The sequence below is a fragment of the Chroicocephalus ridibundus genome, chromosome 7, assembly GCF_963924245.1.
Source record: "Chroicocephalus ridibundus chromosome 7, bChrRid1.1, whole genome shotgun sequence".
NCBI classification, from domain to species: domain Eukaryota; kingdom Metazoa; phylum Chordata; class Aves; order Charadriiformes; family Laridae; genus Chroicocephalus; species Chroicocephalus ridibundus.
The window spans coordinates 22,743,576-22,758,374 of record NC_086290.1 but is presented as its reverse complement, the minus strand read 5'-3'; the positions used below and the strand labels follow the sequence as shown (position 1 = coordinate 22,758,374).

Genomic DNA, 14,799 nt, shown 5'->3' with positions numbered 1-14,799 from the left:
TCCACAGAAAAGGGGTACATGGGACTCATGTCTTCTGCAAGAAACAGAGGGCATGCTCCTGCAGTTAGATGACAGCCCTGCTCCCATAGTCAAGGTCAGTCACTTTGAAAAAGCCTGGGAGCAAGATCCCTACACTCTCTTAATCCTGCCCTCCTGCACATATGCCTTTGTAGCATAAGTCTTTTTCAACATCATGTATGTTATTTTGGCCCTGCCGTGGCCTCTTTCCTCCTCTCTTGGCTCTGAAGTTACTAAACTGGGAGAATACAAATGAAATGCAGAGGCTTTGCTTTGGGAAGAACACCAAGATAGAAAACTTCAAGCCAAAGTATCTCTGTCTTAGAAGAGACTAGGTTATTAGAAGTGCTTTACAGATACAGAAGTACCCAAATTACTGGCTCTCTTGACTCCCCCGCTAAACTTGTGGCCAGTTGGCAAATACCAGCATCCCCTAGCAAATGCTTTGCTAAGGTTAGCAAGTACCTGAGAATTTCTGTAAGGAAAGTCAGTAAGTGTTAGTACTAGGTGTGCAGCTTGTTATTGAGAAAAATGGAAGAGCTGGAAAGACCCTATATAAACATCAGTAAAGAAACTGATATTATTATTAGCTGGTAGAGTGAAATGAACGGCTGTTTCCAGAGATGGTGATTTTTAAATGAAACTTGGCATTCTAACGTTGTGACCTTAAAGAGCCGCAGTCAACTGAAACACATTGATTTTTATCTGGTACAGGTAACTGCCAATTCTTTGTGGGTTTTGCAGTCTTTGCCTGCTCCCCTCACCCCCAAAAGAGAACCCAACTTGGACTGGTGAAGTTCTTCTCATTACATCTCTGTTTTCCTGTCTTCCGAAGAGTTTGTTGTTTCTTCTTGTCCCAGGGCTGCTTTTGTGACACTGGATGCCAAGACCCTGGGAAATAACGTTCAGTCCAGTAGTGCAAATGCAAAACTTGGAGATTTCTTCCATTCCAATAAATCATCTCATGAGATACTAGAGAGGGAAAAAAATTATGCAATGCTTCAGACATTAGAAGTATGCACATTTAAAAATACATATATCGCATGGCTCCTCAGACGAACAAGACTTCATAGGAAAAGAATTTGGGATGTTTGCGCAGAATTAGGTGTCTGAAAATTTTGAGAACATACTGTTTATGAAAGCGCTGAAGTAGTCAGCTTCATAAAGCCAGACCAAAAAAAGAAGTGATGCAGAACAGAAAGTTGTTTTTTTGGCAGGGATTGCTGTGAGGAGAAGCGTTTACAGTCCAGATTTGTCACGAACATCCATGTACAGCAAAATTGCAGTTCATGAAAAACTGTTGTTCTTTGACTCAGCTGAGTTGAGGAGCAAACAAAGATACTAAAGGAGCCAGTGGCTAGACAGTGAATTGAGTTCTGCTTTCTTGAATGTGGTCAGCAGGATTAGATACAGAATTGCAGGTGGCATCTTGCCTGCTCTCTGTAAATGGGACAGGCTGCTTTCATGCTCCCACTAAAAATACTTGTGCTGATTTAGTCCTGCTTCTGTGGCCATGCTGTGTTGGAAGCTGTTTTGGACTCCTTGTGTCACCAATTTGGTCCCATGGCTGCTGGCACTGTGCTCTGTCATGTCCAGACAAGGAGTTTCTAGCTCAGCTCTGAGGCTCATCCTTGCAATACACTCATTGTCCAAGGCAATAAGCAGAAGCTGGTTCTTCCGCTGCAGCCTCCGCAGGGTGGATGTCAAGGCAATGCAGCAGGTTTCCAGGCCTGGTGATCACCTGGCAGAGGGAAAGGGAGCTCATGGATCCCGCTGAGCTCTAGCTGCTTCTGGTGGCATTGTCAAGGGACTTCTGGGACAGACTGGCCCATCTTGGAGCTCAGCTGGAGGCTTGTAGCAGTGATGGCCTTTTGTGCGCTGTCCTGGAGGAGAACATGTTCTGATGGGGCTCGCCCTGGAGGCTGCGGGCTCTGTAAGGCTTGGGCAGCTGCAGGACCTCTTTCTACACCTGGGAGCTTTGAGGACTGAGGCAAAAGCATGCAGCTTTCGGTGCCCACCTCCCATGGCCTAGAAGGGAGACTGCCCTAACATTTGTAGAGCCTTATGTGCCCACAGCCTTTCTCAGAGCTGCTGCAGGGAGACTTGTAAACATGGTCTCAAGGAAAAGCCAGCTGCCTCTGTCTGTACCACTTGGTGCTGTGCTTTTCTAAGGGCCCAGTTTATCCAGCATTTGACTGCTTGAGCTCCACCATAAGTCATGAAGATGGGACCCTGACTTGTTCCAAACTAAGTAAACAACTGAAATTAAGTCTATCTTTTGTGCCTGTGCTAGGAGACCATTGTTTTGTCCCAACAGCAAAGCGTAGATGGGACTGTGACTGCTCAATGCCCCATGTGGAGCTGACTGTATTTAGTTTGTCCTTTCCCCTCTTGTTTCTCTGTCCTAATTCCATGCAAGGTCGGCATGGTTTTTTTCCACCCCAGGACTCCTGTGTCATGTTGCTGTGAGCAATGAACAGTGCAAGGGATGGAAACAGTTCAGACAAAATCAGTTTGAGGATTTCACTTCCCATTGCAAATGTCAGTAGAGATGCATATAGTTGGTTATAAGCAAACACAGCAAGGGAGGGAACTACCCAGCTGCATTATTTTCAGTCATTCCCTGCTTTAAATCACTTCTGGCCTGTTGTTTCTGTAGATGGTGAAGTAGCCTGGGAATTTCTTAGCTCAGGGGTTATCTCTTGCAAACACTTCCCCTTCCTCCAGTAATGTCTTGTTTCTTATTCAGAAATAGAAAGTGTGAAGCTAGCCAAGCAGAAGCAAAAAGCGGAAGCAAAGCGGAAGGCGACGCCTGTGGTAGGAGACATGCAGCCATTGATGGAAGCCCTACCTGAGCTCTCCGACCTGACCACAGGTGGCAGGGGCAGGAAGCTACCCAAGAGGTATGTGCGATTTAGGGATGGGCTGTGTTTTTCCCTTCTTCCTGCAGGATGAAGTGCCCTTTAGCTCAGCTTGTAGCTACAGGCAATGCAAGCTGGGTGCCAATGGTGCAGAGAACAGCACTTCATTCTCAACTTCATTTTGCCCCTTTCCATGCTTCACTCGCCACAAGAAAAAAGCTTAGATGTGTCTTCTGAGTCCACAGCTAACAGGGCAACTATTGCTCAGATGAGGCTTGCCATGAGACAGGCTGGGTGCAACCAGATATCCTGGGAGTTGCAGGAATGATACACAAGTGTACAGAGTATAATGCTGCTGAGCTCACCTGAGAATCTGGACTTGAGGTGTTGCAGCCTGCCGTTCTGTCCTTCCAGACCTCCAGGCTTTCTCCTGAGGCAGTTCAAACACTTTGGGCAGAGCTTTACGCTCTGTCAAGACTCTTTGTTCCCCCCATTGGCTTGCAATGTGACCTTGGAGAAGAACAGAACAATGGTGTTTCCATTCCCCTTATTGTACTGAAAGAGAAGGACTGTTTCTGATCCTCTGACACCCATGTCAACCATCCCAGTCAGCCATAGGGCAGGTTCTGGTTGCTCTTATGTTTTCTCCTTTTTAGACTATCCAGTCAGTGTTGCAGTTGCTTTTGCATCCCCCAATGCAGAATAAAAGCGCTCTGCACGCTGCACAAACACTTGTCCCTCCTTTCCAGTTGCTCAGTAGGGGTTGGAATTAGAAACTTGTTTTGACCATAATAAAAAAGCATTTGGATTAGAGGACAGCCAAGAAGGCGGCTGTCTGGCAAAGCACCCTCTTCTTTGGTTGCAGATCAAGGCTGGAGATATCACCAACCCTCTTGTGACTTGTTGTATGCCCCATAAATAAACTCTGACCTAGGTGGGACACCCACCTACAGAGAATGGCTGAGTTGGCAGTTCCCTGCGCTTCTGGAAAGCCACTCCTCAGACAAACAGCAGCTATGAACTTTGCATCTAAGCATGGGAAAATATTTCCTTCCTTAACTTGTCCTCTAATTCTTTGAATAGCATTTTTTTTTCTTTATTTTTTTTTCTTTATGCAGCCATTCAGTCACCCCACCCTCTCTTTCAGTAGGAATGAACAGCAAAAGTACACGCAGAGTTTCAAGTCTTGCAAAGCAGTGAGGGTTGGTTGGATGGACTTCTGGGCCAGGGTTTAGCCTGAGCCTGAATAGGAGGCTTTGCCCTCTTTCTGTGATGATGTGCCACAACTACATGTGGCATCTGACTCCACGTTGTATTCAGCAGTCATTACCCCTCATCATTTTCCCCCAGCCCTTGGTGGCTGAGCCCCTACTATCCAGAAGAGTGGCTTGCGGAAAATACATATAGGGGAGGGAGGACAGGTTCCTTCCTTTAGGGATTGCTTTCCTGGATGGCTGCGTAATCTGGTACAAATACATGGAGTCGCTGCAGCCTGCAATTCTGGACGAGCTCAAAAGATAGGGTAGAACTGGAAAAGGTTCAGAGACAGCTGACACAGATGATGGTGGAGGATCTGGCATAGCTTCTGTGCAAGGGGTGACTAAGTGAGCTGGGGAGTCCTCAGCCTGGACAGGAGATAGAGGCAAAGAGGCTTGGGAATGTAATAGTCTATAAAATCAAGTATGAGGTGGTTAGGAAGGAGTTAATCTTCTTTCCCAGTGTGAGAAATAAAGGACATCAAACATAGCTACTGAGTAGTCAGTTCAGCGCAAGCAGGAGGCTCACTGCTCTGCACAGCTCCTTCCTGCGGGATGTGGTGGCTGAGGGAAGCCTGTGGGTTCAGGTGAGACCTGACAAATCCAATGAGGAGAGCTCCATGGAGAGTTACTGCATGTATGTAAACTGCAGCTGGCATATGGTGTCTGAGCTGCAAATACTGGAGAGGATGTGGCTTGGTCTTATCTGTATCATACAAAACCAGGATAAGCCAGGTCTTATCCTGGCTGCTGGCTGCTTCAAGGCAGAATACTGGCCAAAATGGTCCTTCCAGCTGACTCATGGCAATCGCTCTTCTCTTCTGTAGTACACTTCACAGCAGAGTTTGTGTGGCACACATGGAAGCATTTGGTGTTCTTGCATGAATCTCCAGCCTGACATCCTCAGAGAAGCGCTGTCACCTCCCTCTCTCTCCAAATCCAGGTCTCCTGTGGGAGCGTGGCAGCCCTTCTCTCCTTCTGGAATCCTGAGCTCATAGTGGGGCTTTGTTTTCCCTTTGGCTGCAAGGCTCTGGTGTTTAGAAAGCCCAGTGGGGCTGTAGCACAGCAGGGTAGAGAAGCCCATTGCTTGCTGAGAATTTCAGGATTGGCCAGCACCATCTGCTGTCAGCACAACAGAGGTGGGAGCTTGTCACCCTGATGTCACCCAGATTGCCTGGGACAGGCCAGCCAAAAAAGCAGCACCCCTTAGTACTGGCATGGAGGACCTACAGTGCTCTTCTTCCCTTTGTTGACTTGTATTGCATAAGGATGTGTGTGCATATGTGTTTTGAATAATCAGAGGAGGCTTTTATAGGATTTAAATCATTATATAAATGAAGGGTAATACTCTGGTGATTTGTCAGCATTATTAATAAAAGATTAGATTCTCCAGGAATTTGATCTCCTGCTGGGTAAGAGAGCATTACAGTGAGGTTTTTATTCTGTTTTATAATGAATGAAGGCAATGAAGTGTAATGAAACAGGGCTACTAACACGGTCCAACTGAGCAGGCGGCAGCCTTTCAAACCTGCTAGACCAGTGGGGCAGAGTTGTTGAGTGGAACTGAAAAGCCTTTGGAAACATCGAGCCCTTTAAAATAGTGTGGTGGCTGAAAGCAAAAGTGGTCTTGCACAGCCTGAAGCAGCCCCATGCCCTCATGGTGTGCTGCAGAGGAAGCTGTCCCAAGAGGCACCAGCCTGTGGGGCACATGGCCCGGGAGTACGTCGTCACCATCTGCAGAGCTACTCATCTTTGAAGGAACTGCCATGGTGACTTGGTGGCACACTTGACAAGCCCCTGCTTTGGTGACTGTGGGTTGCCATCCAACTTGAGAAGGGATTTCTCTGTGCTTCTGTGAGCGATCCAGGCAAACTGGGACAAGAAATTGTTCCTGTGCCTAGCAGTTAATGAGCATGAAGAGAGCAGAGATGCTTCCTGCTCTTTGTGTGTCTTGCAGTACCAGTGGATGCAGCAGTGCGACGGGAGCTGCTCGAACTGTAGCTGTTTGTCTGCTCTTGCTGATTCCTGTTCCTTGTGAGCTCTCAGGCCTGTTGTGTAATGCCAGCAGTGCTGGGGTGACCTCAAGAGGGACTGAGGGTACAGGAGCAGCAGCGCACAGTCATTGATCTGCCTGGCTGCCGTTCCCTGCACAGTCTCTGTCCTGTAGAGGCTGGATGACATACATCCATGTCGTTTGTTTTTGTCTGGGTTGGCAGGAAGCTTTGATGCTGGCGTGCACTGTGCTGGGCTAAGGGTGAATCAGATGTCATTAGGGTGGCGAGAGCAGACCTCAGCAGCTTGGGTCCACTGGGATCCCCCTTGAGGGAAAATAAAATGGGCCAGAATGGGAAGAGGGAGAGATGAGGAAAAGCAGCAGGAGCTGATCGAGTGGAGAGGGATGATGAAAGTGAGTATGGTAAAGGAACATGGGGTAAGAGAGGAGAAGGAAAGGAAGAATGGAGAAAAAAATGCAGAATAAAAGGATGGAGGGTAGCGGATCAGAGAAGGAAATAGATCACTGTAACACTGCCAACGGGAGAACAGATCCTGCTATCTTGCAGAGGAGGTGAGAGACGTCATGTTTCCTAACCTTGAGAAAGCTGAAGGGCTCTGTGGCAGATCAGGTGGGGGAGGCCCTGGCGCCCAGCACCCACCATTAAGGGAAGATGCCTCCTCCAGTCCTCACCCAACAGAGGGGTGGGAGGCAGGCCATCTTCCCGCCCTGGGCTGTGGGCTGGGGCTCAGCCCCAGGGCGAATCAGAGGGGAGCTGCTCTGAGGAGGCAAGCCCTCTTCTACACTTGCTTCTCCTGTTTACCTCTGTATTTGTGCAGTCCTGAAGAATGGAAGTTTCTTCTAATTTCCTTAATGTCCAGTTCTACCAGCAACTCCCCTTGTGCACTTCAAATCCAAAAAGCAGTTGCTTCCCTTCCTGCGTGTCCTTTGCTTGGGTTTAGCGCTTGGCTTTTTTGTACATCTCTGCTGCTGTTTGGGATTGGGCACCATGTGCTTCCAGCATCCTGTGCAGGATGGGATTACGCCTCTTGGTCTCCTTGGACTTTGCCCAGGAATAAGAAATGGGTGCAGATCTATGCTTGCCACTGTGCCTCAGCTGTACATAGTGCACACACCTGCATTTCCATGAGTCCATCTTCTTGCAGCTTCATGGGTTCTCAAGACCTATGTTTGGTGTCAAAAGGTGAAGCTCTGTTATTGCGCATTCTCTTTAGCTAATCTGTTTGCAGCTGACTTAAACTGCCGCTGCAAAAACTGCCTTTGACAAGGATGTACGTTCACAGGGAGAAAGGAATATTGCCATTCTTTATCTTAAAATATAAATGACACCTTATACCCCAGTGGTCCCACCACAGGACTCAAAGTAGGGCTGGCGGTTCTCTCTTCTTCTGACTAACCATAGCACTGTCTATAACTAATGTCTGCTAATGCTGGAGCTCGGCAGTGTTAGCAATGAACATGAGATGTGCAGAGGTGATGTGTGCCTGGTGGTGAGGGGAAGTTCAATGGGATCTTTTCTCTAAGCAACAGTATCAGTTTGACCTGGAGGGCAGTGATAAGCAGAAAGTGATCTGGGCATGGACAGCTCATGACCAGTTCTAGAATTAAGTGATTCAATTTTTCTTTAGTGCATTTACCTCTTGCCCATTCAGTCCTGATTCCTGAACTGTTGTCAGAATGTGGTGAAAGGAGTTTGCGTCTCCATTAGTGACTGGCTATGGGAATAATTGCCTTTCAGGACAATTTCCATACAGGACAATTACCTATACTTTCCGGGAAGGCAGATGCAGAATCCCTGGACTCTTTCCATCTCCACAGCAATTGCTAAATTACTGCTTCTCTATAATACTCACTTGCTTCTTTTGTTTCTTCTCTCCACAGCCATGTAAAAGCAAAGGCAGAACCTGCAGACTTCTGTCTGATGAAACAAGCTCAGAAATGCCGTCTCTTGTAAGTACCCAGATATCAGAGTGTCCAGTCCCTGCTGAGCATTACAGGATGGTTGAGACTGGAAGGGACCTCCGGAGGTCAGCTGGTCCAACTCCCCTACTCAAGCAGGGCCACCTAGAGCTGTTTGGACCATGTCCACATGACTTTTGAATATCTCCAAGGATGGAGATCAGAAAACCTCTCTAGGCAACCAGTTCCAGTGTTTCAGTCTTGCACACCTGAAGGCCCTAGAAGAGGTAGCAGCTTTGATCTTCCCCTTTACATAGTGCAGGATGTTTGTGGGTGTCCTGTCTTAGTCCCCACCAGACTTGGTCAATTCTAAATGGGCAAGTCAATTCAAGTCTGCTTCCGCTTCTGTCTCATATAACAGCTAAGTGAAGAGAGCTCAGGAGTCTGCACTTGCTCCTTTAAGAATTCGCTTTCCCTGTCTCATTGAAAATTAAATGATGCCTTAGGTCTCCTGTGTATGGTCTGTGGGGTTTCAGGACCAACCCACACCAATTGTCATCTTGTTCCTCCCGGCCACAGTTGTCATTTCTGGCTGTACCAAGTGAGTATGTCTGTACTGAGTCCCTCTGTATGGCATGGATGATGTGATTCTCAACCAGGTGGTGTGTCCCCTGTGTTGGTTTGCTGAGTTGGAGCTGCAAGATCCAGCTATCCAGCTGTGGCTCAGTCTCTTATGACACCAGGCCCACGTAGGTAAGGAGCTCCTGAAACTCTGCATAGCATCAGGAGCTGCAGCTACTCTTTTGGAACGCCTCTGGGATGCTAACTTACATGCTGCACATCCCTTATGATGTCCATTGGTATCTGCCAAACCTTTCCCTGTAAAATGAAGCACTTAAATGCTTTTGAATAATTCCTGGATTTAGTTAAGGGTCTGGCAACTCCTTATTCATCTGTGTAATCTATTGGATATTTTATACTGCCACCAGGCATCAAGAACTTAATTTCCCCTCTGCAGAGCTTTCCTGAAGCTAGGCACTGTGATCTGGCAGTGTTTGCTTTCTGTGATCCCTATTTCCAGGATTTCTGGAAGTTTTGAGACATTCAACTTCAAAATGAGACTGAGGAGAACAGTCAGTCTACAGATCCTAGCACTGCTCTTCAGCACGCTCTGTGAATACCCTTCTCTATCTGAAACTGGCCAGTGTTGGTGCTGGGATGCCTTTCTTGCTCAGTTCTGCCTTTCTGGATGAGTCCCTCCGTGTTTTACTGCAAGGGTAGTGGCCTCGAGTGCCACCAGTAAGTGTCTCATCATGCTGGAGCTCATGGGGGAGGAACACTGCCTGAGGAGGGGCTTGTATAGAGATCTAAATCCGAATAGGCAACTCCACGACAATCTTCTCTATCAGCAAGCCAATGATCCCCTGTGTGCCCCCCTCTTCTCTGCACAAAACTGGACAGATGCACTGAGTAGTGGCATGTGTCCTACTATAGTGGTCGGGGAAGTCTGTGCTTCTTGGCAGGGAAAAGCTTTGGAGGAAAGTCTTTGAGGTTTATTTTCCAGGACATTTGTTAGTACTGGAGGTTCCCTAAGCCTCACCCCATTGTCCCACCTGCCACAAATCAAGCTTCAGGTTTGGCTTCTCTCTCTGTTCCTCTCGGAAGGGCCCTACTAGGGAGGGAAATAGCTGCAAGCTGAAGAGCACTCTGCTGATCTGGCTGAAGTCTCGCAATTGCCAGCCCTTGTTGTGGTTGGGGACTTCAACATGCCGGATATCTGCTGGAAATATAACACAGCAGAGCAGAGAGCAGGCAGGCTAGGAGGTTCCTCGAGCACATGGAAGATAACTTCCTGACACAACTGGTAGGTGAGCCTACCAGGGGAGGTGCCTCGCTAGACCTACTGTTCACAAACAGAGAAGGACTATTGGGAGATGTGGTGGTCGAAGGTCGTCTTGGGTTTAGTGATCATGAAATGGTCAAGTTTTCAATTCGTAGTGATGTAAGGAGGGGGGCTAGCAAAACCTCCACCTTGGACTTCTGGAGGGCGAACTTTGGCCTGTTCAGAACACTGGTTGAGAGAGTCCCTGGGGAGATAGTCCTGAAGGGCAAAGGGGTCCAGGAAGGCTGGACGCTCTTCAAGAAGGAAATCTTAAAGGCCGAGGAGCAGGCTCTCCCCAAGTGTCGCAAGATTAAAGGGTGGGGAAAATGGCCAGCCTGGATGAACAAGGAACTTTTGATGGGATTTAGGAATAAAAGGAGGGTTTACCACCTTTGGAAGAAGGGACAGGCAACTCAGGAGGAGTACAGAGATCTCGTTAGGTTATACAGAGAGAAAATTAGGAAGGCAAAAGCCCAGCTAGAGCTCAACTTGGCCACTAACATAAAGGACAACAAAAAAAGTTTTTATAAATACATCAACAAAAAGAGAGTCAGGGAGAATCTCCATCCCTTACTGGATGCGGGGGGGAAAGTTGCAACCAAGGATGAGGAAAAGGCTGAGATACTTAATGCCTACTTTGCCTCCGTCTTCGATAGTCAGACCAGCTATCCCCAGGGTGTTCAGCCTCCTGAGCTGGAAGATAAGGATGAAGAGCAGAACAACCCACCCATAATCCAGGAGGAAGTAGTTAATGATCTGCTTCTGCACCTAAACGCCCATAAGTCTATGGAGCCGGATGGGATTCACCCAAGAGTACTCAGGGAGCTGGCGGGAGAGCTCACCAAGCCTCTCTCCATCATTTATCAACAATCCTGGTCAACAGGGGAGGTACCAGATGACTGGAGGGTGGCTAATGTGACGCCCATCTACAAGAAGGGTTGGAAGGAGGATCCGGGGAACTACAGGCCTGTCAGCCTGACCTCAGTACCAGGAAAGATCATGGAGAGGATCATCTTGAGTGAGCTCTCACAGCAAGTGCAGGGCAGCCAAGGGATCACAGCAAGCCAGCATGGGTTTAGGAAGGGGAGGTCCTGCTTAACCAACCTGATCTCTTTCTATGACCATGTGACCTGCCTTCTGGATGCGGGGAAGGCTGTGAACTTTGTCTGTCTGGACTTTGGTAAGGCCTTTGACACCATCTCCCACAGCATTCTCCTGGAGAAGCTGGCAAATCATGGCATAGACAAGAGTACTCTTCACTGGGTAAAAAACTGGCTGAATGGCCGTGCCCAGAGAGTTGTGATTAATGGGGTGAAATCCTCTTGGCGGCCGGTCACCAGTGGTGTCCCTCAGGGCTCAGTTTTGGGGCCAGTTTTGTTTAATATCTTTATCAATGATCTGGATGAGGGGATTGAGTGCACCCTCAGTAAGTTTGCAGATGACACCAAACTAGGTGGGAGAGTCATTCTGCTTGAGGGTAGGAAGGCTCTACAGAGGGACCTGGACAGGCTGGATCGATGGGCCAAGGCCAGCTGTATGAGGTTTAATAAGGCCAAGTGCCGGGTCCTGCATTTCGGTCACAACAACCCCAAGCAACGCTACAGGCTTGGGGAAGAGTGGCTGGAGAGCTGCCTGGCAGAAAAGGACCTGGGGGTGCTGGTGGACGGCCAGCTTAACATGAGCCAGCAGTGTGCCCAGGTGGCCAAGAAGGCCAACAGCATTCTGGCTTGTATCAGGAATAGCGTGGCCAGCAGGGGTAGGGAAGTGACCGTGCCTCTGTACTTGGCACTGCTGAGGCCTCACCTCGAGTCCTGTGTTCAGTTCTGGGCCCCTCTGTACAAGAGGGACATTGAAGAGCTGGAGCATGTCCAGAGGAGAGCTACCAGGCTGGTGAGGGGTCTGGAGACCAGGTCATATGAGGAGAGGCTGAGGGAGCTGGGCATGTTTAGCTTGGAGAAGAGGAGGCTGAGGGGAGACCTCATTGCTCTCTACAACTATCTGAAAGGAGGTTGTAGAGGTGGGTGTTGGCCTCTTCTCCCAAGTGAATAATGACAGGACCAGAGGAAATGGTCTGAAGTTGCGGCAGGGGAGGTTTAAATCAGATATTAGGAAGAATGACTTTACTGAAAGAGTGGTCAGGCACTGGAACAGCCTGCCCAGGGAGGTGGTAGAGTCACCATCCCTAGAGGTATTTAAGAAATGTGTAGAATTGTCACTTCAGGGCATGCTCCAGTGGCAGAGATTGTAGGGTTTTTTGTGTGTGTATGGTTGGACTTGATGATCTCAGTGGTCCTTTCCAACCATGAAGATTCAATGAATCTGTGGTTCTGTTCTATGATTCTATGATCCACAGCAACGACTGAGAACATGGAGATGTGTGTCTGGCTGGGCTGTAGAGAGCCTGGCAGTCTGTCTGAGCGAGATGGGGAGGTCACAATGCATGTGACACCTGTGAAAACTCAACTTTTTTTTTTACACTCCTCCTCTGTTCTCCCCTGCTTTCTTGCTTTTTAAGACAAGACCATTTCCACAGCAACCAGCTGTGACCAAGCATGCAAAGGTAATTCTGTCATGCTGTTCCCATGGTGTTTGACTAGTCTACACAGGATTACCAACCCTCTATGTTGAGCAATAAAGAGGGTCAGTAGATGAGCTCTCAAAAGCAGAATCTGCCTTTGTGCTAGTGCACTCTGAAGTAGTTTTCATTCTTAGTGATTTACCAGATACCCACAGTCTGTTGTTCCTGATTCACTAGGGAAAAGCTCCAAAAAAACTGTTTCCAAGTGATGCTGGACACTAACGTGATTGTTTCTATCTCTGTGGCATGAGATCAAGTCTCTGGCTCCCATGAAGCTGGCAGCAATTTGAGCTTTTCCCCTGGGTAAATTAGGTTTTTTTTCTTGCACTGTTTCTTTCTGAGCGTTACACCCAGGTTCATTCCGTCTGTACAGAAACCCACTGCTTTATAAGTTCTGTTCTTATCTGCTCGGTTCCTTTTGCAAGAAGCACTTAGCATTTGTGTGTTATTTTTCTTTCCTCAGAGAGGAGGAAGTGGCTCGGTTTCATGAGGTCATCACCAGTCCCAGTTACAGAGCCAACCCCCTCATGACCATCAGCGAGCATCTCTCCAAGAGGCTGAGGCAGGAGGAAGAAGATAATCCCCTCTAGGGTGTCAGCTGGGACCAAACGTGCACACTGGAGCTGGTGCGAGGGCTCCAGGCTGCAAAGGAGCACATCACTAACATGACTTCTCAGCCAGTTCAGTCCTTGGAAGCAGTTCAGCAGATTATTAAATCCAACAGTCCTGTTTTCTGTCTGCAGAAATGATGCAGTTCTCTCCCTGGCAAGCAGCCTGCAGAGAGCAGGGTGTTCTGTGCGATCTTTGTGCAGACATTAAGCTCCCTGTGAAGTGTCTTGACACCTTTTCTCTTCTTGTGAGAAGGCACAATTTCTTAAATTGTTCCAGTGGCAACGTATCTTTTTTCTGCCATTTCCCTCCCCTTTCTGGCAGCTCTGAAAAGAGATTGCCTATTGCTCTGTTGAGTTGGTTCAAGGCCCCAAGACCAGGAGCCCAGAAGGCTGTTGTAGATCTGTGTAAGGACCGATGCTGCTGTTCAGAGACATTGTTTCATGTGAGAAATTTAGCTTTGGAATAAACACACTGTCACAGAGTACTAAGTTTTTCTGTTTCTTGTTTTGGTAAATACTAATTGAAATATGAGCTTATTCCCATCACTGGAAAAATGACTTATAAGAATGGGTTTTTTCCGTGTTTACAGTGAGCCAGTAGACTGCTGATGGAGCATGCAACAGAAGCCATGTGAAATCATTGCAGATCATGTCTAACTCATAAACTTGCCTTCCTCCTACCCTGGAAGTATGTGCTTTCTGTGGGCGATGCTGATCCCTTTTGGCCTGTGTTGTGTTACCTGCTTGGCCTGCCCTGTAGGAAGAATCCCAAAACATGTCCTGGCTGCAGAGTGTGAACTTCATCTGGTCATTTATGTATTTAGGTTTAGGAACCGCTGCAGCAGGGGGAGGCCTTTCCTGCTACCAAACACCAGTTTTCACAAAACTCCGTTGAATTTTTGTGGGGACGACTGAATGCAGGGCTGTTGCCTACTTGAGATTATCCCCATTTGACACCTCAAAATGTCAGTGCTGTGCTTTGAACCGTACAAAAAAAATTTCTGGTGCTTCTTAACCTTGGAAAAGCAGCCTGCCTGTGTCAGGTCAACACTGAGGTGCATGTGAAACCTTTAAGAAAGAAATTCACTCTCATGCCCAGACAGAACATGGAAACTGCAGCTGACTAAGTTAGTGCCTGACACCAGCTGCAATGGGAGCGGCAGGCACCTTGATCATACCTGTCTCGTGTGTCACAAGTAATGCCGCTTTTTTTCTCCCTCTGGGCTGGCACTGTTGAACAAAGGCAGGTTTTCTTAGGCCTCTCAGCCCTGGCAGTGCAGATGCTGTCGCTGATGATGCTTGTTGTTAGAGGAATGTTACCACGCCACCCCTCCTCCCCCAAGGCCTGGCAGGAGCGTCCTGCTGGCAGAGGCCACAGAGAGATGCTGGCTGTGTCCCATCCTTCACCCTGTTGCTCTCCGGCTGGCGGAGGGCTGGCAGGGCTCTCCTCTGCCCTGACGGCTCCTCTGTCAGTGCTGGCAGGTGAACACTGCTGTACTGTTCATCGGCGTGCTGTAATGCCCTGTGGGACCCAGGCTTCGGAAACCAGAGGGCTGTAGTGGGGTTAAACAACTCGAAATATCTCCCCACCTCCTGGTTGGTTCCTGCTTGTTCTCTTACCAGTAGCTAACTGTGTTTCTTTTAGGCCATGTTGGATTTTGAGCTCTGAGTGCCAGTCCC

At 48.3% G+C, this 14,799-nt stretch overlaps 1 protein-coding gene across 1 annotated transcript in view; it reads left to right on the top strand.

The window, feature by feature from the left end:
* The window catches only part of SLX9 (SLX9 ribosome biogenesis factor), a 58,602-nt gene extending 44,998 nt beyond the window's left edge, over positions 1 to 13,604 (top strand). The window contains exons 4-6 of the mRNA XM_063342035.1: positions 2,768 to 2,921; positions 8,031 to 8,099; positions 12,972 to 13,604. Coding sequence (XP_063198105.1) covers positions 2,768 to 2,921; positions 8,031 to 8,099; positions 12,972 to 13,098 — 350 coding nt within the window. The 3' untranslated portion in view covers positions 13,099 to 13,604. The remainder of the gene's footprint in view (positions 1 to 2,767; positions 2,922 to 8,030; positions 8,100 to 12,971) is intronic.
* Positions 13,605 to 14,799: the final 1,195 nt, after the last annotated feature.